At 38.1% G+C, this 6000-nt stretch overlaps 1 protein-coding gene across 2 annotated transcripts in view; it reads right to left on the reverse strand.

Moving 5' to 3' along the window:
- The window catches only part of SEMA3C (semaphorin 3C), a 181958-nt gene that overhangs the window by 8480 nt on the left and 167478 nt on the right, over positions 1-6000 (reverse strand). For both annotated transcript variants that reach the window (XM_035020457.1, XM_035020458.1), the window contains one exon: positions 877-944. In XM_035020457.1, coding sequence (XP_034876348.1) covers positions 877-944 — 68 coding nt within the window. The remainder of the gene's footprint in view (positions 1-876; positions 945-6000) is intronic.

A 6000-nucleotide genomic window follows, 5' to 3' on the forward strand; every position in this document is an offset into this window, starting at 1 on the left:
ATTTTCAATAGAGAAGAAATCCTGACACATGTTACAACGTGAATGAACCCCGAAGAAGTGCAATAAGCAGTTACAAAAGGATAAATATTGTGTATTTCCACTTATAAGAGGTATTTAGAAGAATCAAATTCATAAAGACAGAAAGTAGAATGGTGGTTTTCAGAAGCTGGTGAAGAGGGAGTTTGTATTTAATGGGTATAGTTTCACTTGGGAAAAATAAAAAGTTCTAGAGATGGATGTGGTGCTGGTTGCACAACAGTGTGAATGTACTTAATGCCACAGAACTATACATTTGAAAATGGTTAAAATGGTAAACTTTAAAAAAAAATTTTAAATTTTCAAAATTTTAAAAAAGCACCTTTTTTTCTTAACAAAGAAGACAATAACTTTGTTTCTTCAGAAAAAAAATAATAGCTTGGAAAATCTGTAACTGACATCTATGTGAAAGACCTAACCAACTAACACACCCAAGGTAACTGTGGTCACAGACATTTGTTTTTCCTACTATACATACAAATAACGTTCAATTTTTAATTTCCATATGAACACCAAGCATCTTCATAATCTCCCATTAAAACAGAAGATATGAGGGGCGCCTGGGTGGCTCAGTCATTAAGCGTCTGCCTTTAGTCCAGGTCATGATCCCAGGATCGAGCCCAGCATTGGGCTCCCTGCTCAGCGGGAAGCCTGCTTCTCCCTTTCCCACTCGCCCTGCTCGTGTTCCCTCTCTGTGTCAAATAAATAAATAAAATCTTGAAAAAAACAAAACAAAACAAAAAACAGAAGATATGAATTATAACGAGGTTTCCCTCCCTGAAGTGTGACATGGAGCAATGCAACTCTTTACCAAGTTTGACCCTTGCTCAGTTTTAATACCTTTTAGATTAAATCCTCTGCACTGAGTCAATGGATTTCCATGCCTCACGTCTTGTCTTCGGCTCCTCCTATAAGTGCAGAGACATACATAAAACTAATTTAGAATTAACATTGCCAATTACACCGCATTTTTAATTTCACAGTCTTTTAATTGCCTAAGCTTTCATAAGGAAAAGAGGTCTGATTATCTGACACAGCTATCTGACATTTCTTATTCACCACTTCCATGATAGGATGGGTACTTAACCTTGTTTTCATTCTGAATTAATTCCGTCCCTCCCTATCTACTACTGGTGATAGAATGGCTATGAAATCCTTATTATGTGCATTTCCTGGGTAAATGCTAGATTCCAAATGAATAGTGTAAATTTTAGTTTAGAGACATTTATCAAAAATTTTCCAAGATGAAAACCTCTAGAATATAAAATCACCAGCATCTTCTTTCTTATAATTTTGTTCTTAAATAAACATAGCTTTCTTACGAAAGTCAACATTTTCTAACACTTTCTTGATATATAAAAGCTTTTCTGAAACAGTTGATACATAGAAAATGGACATTTAATATAAAGTTAAGCAAAATTGTTCATTTACTAGAATAAGAATTTTCCTTCAACTTTTTACTTTGAAAAATGTCAAGCCTGGGGCGCCTGGGTGGCTCAGTCATTACGCGTCTGCCTTCGGCTCAGGTCATGATCCCAGGGTCCTGGGATCGAGCCCTGCACCGGGCTCCCTGCTCAGCAGGAAGCCTGCTTCTCCCTCTCCCACTCCCCCTGCTTGTGTTCCCTCTCTCGCTGTCTCTCTCTCTGTCAAATAAATAAATAAAATCTTTAAAAAAAAAAAAAAGAAAAATGTCAAGCCTACAGAAGAGTGGATATATGAGTACAATAAACACTGGTATACTTAGATTCATGAATTGTTGTATTTTGCCACATTTATTTTTTCTCTCACATGCAAGTTTTATGTTGTATATATACTTTATGCACATATATGAAAATCTTTAGAAAACAAGTTGCAGACATGATAATGCTTCATTCTTCAATACTTCAGCATGAATCTTCTAATTTCCCTACATAACAACAGTATCATTATCATACTGAATATATGAATATTTATTCCATAATATCATACAATACACATTTTGTGTTAAAATTTCCTTAACTGTCTCCAAAATATCCCTTATGGATTTTTTAAAGTTTGTTCAGGATCCAAAGTTCACTCAATGCATTTTAGTTATTATGTGTCATCAACTTACGCACTTCAAAATTAGGTACATTCTTTATAAGTTGGCCATTATTTAAATCAATGTTTTAAATTATTTCAATACTAATTAATTTCCAGAGTCTTGATCCTATGTATATATATATTAGTTTCAATTGTATCACATAGTGAAACAAATCAAAATAGAGCAACCGAAATTCTCTTAGCAATAAATCATGGATATGAAGATTGCTGTTAAGAGAGAAGAAAAAAAAGTGGGGCGCCTGGATGGCTCAGCTGGTTGAGGGTCTGACTCTTGGTTTCGGCTCAGGTCACGGTCTCCCAGTGGTGAGATCAATCCCTGTGGTGGGCTCCATGTACAGCGCAGAGTCTGCCTCAGAATCTCTCTCCCTCTGCCCCTCCCCCGACTCATGCATGCTCTCCTTCTCTCTAAATAAATAAATAAATAAATAAAGTCTTTAAAAAAAGAGAGAGAGAAGGAAATGATCCTCTCTTTAAATATTGGGAATGTAGGGATACATTGATTGTTTACTATCAAGGCTAGGAAGTACATATAAATGAGCATATTACTTAACTGGGTCAGCTGTTAAGTCTCAACATTTTTACCCTTAAAGATAAATTAAAACATTCAGTAAGAAGAGCAGAAATATTAAAATCTCACAGGGATTATCAAATTTACAAAGTGAAACTGATCTCAAAGTTATCAATAGTGAAAAAAAATCATTTTAAGGTTACAGCAAATAGTAGTTTGTGTATTCGATGGATTATATAAATCTATGGGAATACAGGGATAAAATTTTGTGTCATTTTTGTATTCTTTTCCCAAAAAATGTCCCATTATCCTCATTCAATTTTACATTTCTTTTTTTTTTTAAGATTTTATTTATTTATTTGAAGGAGAGAGAGAGAAAGAAAGCATGCGCAAACAGTGGGGGGAGGGGCAGAGGGAGAGGGAGAAACAGACTTCCCGCTGAGCAGAGCCTGACTGTGGGGCTCAGTCCCAGGACCCCAGGATCATGACCTGAGCTGAAAGCAGACGCTTAACTGACTGAGACACCCAGGCGCCCCTCAATTTTATATTTCTAATACAACAACACACACACAAACTAGTGGAAGTCACTCTTGGCTCAGGAAATACAATTAATGCTGTACTCTAGAATAGCTCCTATATCAGGTTTTTACTGCATTGCATTTGCTGTATATCCAAGCCAGTGTTATTTACTACCAATCAACTTGTGAGTGCACTATATTAAATGACCACCATGTGAGAGTTCTTATGGGTGAACTAGTCATTTTCAGTCATCTAGAGAAGCACTTATCATTCACAATGGCTAAACTGATTGTCCTGTGACCAGCACTGTGTTATGGTTTGCATCGCTGGGCAACCTGAATTTACGGGATCACATAGCTTCCAGACATTCTGTACAGAAAAACATTATTATGGGTTGGCTTAAATGATGAGATCAGCAAGAGAGCTATCTGAGATTTTTTGTATTTGTAGATTCCCTTTAGGAAATCCGTATAGCATTGCAAAAGCTGGTAGGCAGAGTAATATTATATTTGCATGTAGGTTTGGGATTTGAGCTCAAGTTACCAATGTTTTCTTCCTTAAGTATAATCCTTCAGATACACAATGAAATCATTTTTGTTCTTGTATATAAAACACATATTTACCTGAAGATTGAACTGATTATCTTGTCTTAGAATAAAATTTCTAAGCGCATGTCTGAATCCAGAATAAATAACATTTGAGACTAAATTGCAATATTTAGTACAAATATTTAAGATACTTGAGGATGAAAAGGAAAATTGCTTGTGTTATTTGCCATAAGCAAACTTTTAAAAAAGAGAAACTACTGAGCCAATGATATTTAACAACTTCATTATATCAAAGTATAAACTCCATTGATTTCCAAGTATCGCTGTAATTCTTATTCCATACAAAGGACACGTTTTTGGTTTTCATTCCTATGAATTCCTCCATGTAATCTTTGTGTTCCAGATAGGTAGACAGTACAACTGAAATAAAATAGGTAAGTTAACACTATTAAAGAAAATTAGTATGGAAAATACAAGTGATCATTTTTATTATTATTGTTTAATCACTTAAAAATATTATATATGAGAATTTAGGAAATAGTTAATTCAGCAAACATGCTTAGCATCCACTATATGTTTAAGTTTTAAAATAATTTGGAGAACTTACATGGTATAGATATTTGTAGTGAAACTTTCAATGTGCTAGCCAAAGATGGGTGTGAGTAGGCCAAGGAATAAGATAGATGATAGAAAGATAGATAGATGATAGATGACAGATGATAGATAGATAAAGATAGAGATTTCTCAGCTTTTTATGATAGAATTAAGACACTGCTAGAGATTCAGATAGCTCTTTAAATGATTACTATCTCCTCTTTCAACCATAATACTTTTTTTCCCTGCTTATACTTTTTTTTTAACTTGAGAAAATATTGACATATAACATTATATTAGTTTCAGGTGTACATTCAATCATTATGTTGTATGCCTGAAACTAATATAATGTTATATGTAAATTATTTCTCAATTTTAAAAAAATATATATATACACATATATATAATTGATATATATATATAGTGAAATGGCCACAATAAGTCTAGATAACATCTGTTCCCATAGTCACAAAATTTTTTTTCTTGTGATGAGTACTTTTAAGATGTACTCTATTATGGGGGGGGGAGGAGCAAGATGGCGGAGGAGTAGGAGACCTAAATTTCATCTGGTCCCAGGAATTCAGCTAGGTACGGATCAAACCATTCTGAGCACCTACGAACTCAACAGGAGATCGAGGAAAAGAATAGCAGCAACTCTCTGAACAGAAAAGCAACCACTTTCTGGAAGGTAGGACGTGCAGAGAAGTGAATCCCAGGCAATATTCGGGAAGATAGACGGCGGGGGAGGGGGCCTCCTTCGGCTGCTTCTGGCAAGTGATAGATCCGCGGAACACAAAATCGGAACTTTTAAAAGTCTGCTCCGCCGAGGGACGTCACTCTGGTGGCTAAGCGGGGGGTGGAACCCTCGGGACAGTGTGGTCTCAGGACCCTCGGGGTCACAGAAAGACCGGGGGTGCCTGAGTGTGGCCGAGCTCCCAGGTAACGGAGCAGGGAAGCCGGCTGCAGAGGCGGAGCCCAGGCGCGGGCTCTCAGCTCAGGGTTGCCAAAAACCATGATCCGCGGCACAGTCGGGCCCCTGCTCCTCCAGCAGGGACCCAACAAGCGGCAGATCCGGGGATCCGGGGAGACTCCCCTTCCTCCCCTTCCTCCCCCTGCAGTGCGGGAGCGCACCGCAGGGATCTGTTGGGTTTGGGGACTCCAGACAGGGTCGTGTGCCAGAGATAGAAATGCTCAGTCACAGGCCAGGCGAGCACGGGGTGCGGCCGGAGACCGGGGAGACGGGAGTGACTGACGGCTTTTCTCTGGGGGCTCACTGAGGAGTGGGGCCCTGAGTTCTTGGCTCCTCTGGGGTGGAGATTGGGAGGCCGCCATTTTCACTCTCATCCTCCAAAGCTGGATGGAAAGCTTGCAGGGAACAAAAGCTCTCGAGAGCAAACCTGAGCAGATTACTTAGCCCGGACCGGCAAGGTCGGGGCAATTCCTCCTCCAGTAAAGACATTTGGGAACCACGGCAACAGGCCCCTCCCCCAGAAGATCAGCGAGAACAGCCAGCCAAGACCCCCAAGTTTACCCATCAATGAGAACGGCAGAACTCTAGCGCTAAGGGAATACTGCACATAGAATTCATGGCTTTTTCCCCATGATTCTTTAGTCTTTCAAAGTTAATTTTTTAAATTTTTTTCATTTTTTTTTAAATTTTTCTTCCCTTTTTCAATCAATATCTTATCAATCCCCTTTTTAAAAATCTTTTTT

This window comes from Mirounga leonina, unplaced genomic scaffold (genome assembly GCF_011800145.1).
Source record: "Mirounga leonina isolate KUSES-001 unplaced genomic scaffold, KU_Mleo_1.0 Mir_174, whole genome shotgun sequence".
NCBI lineage: Eukaryota > Metazoa > Chordata > Mammalia > Carnivora > Phocidae > Mirounga > Mirounga leonina.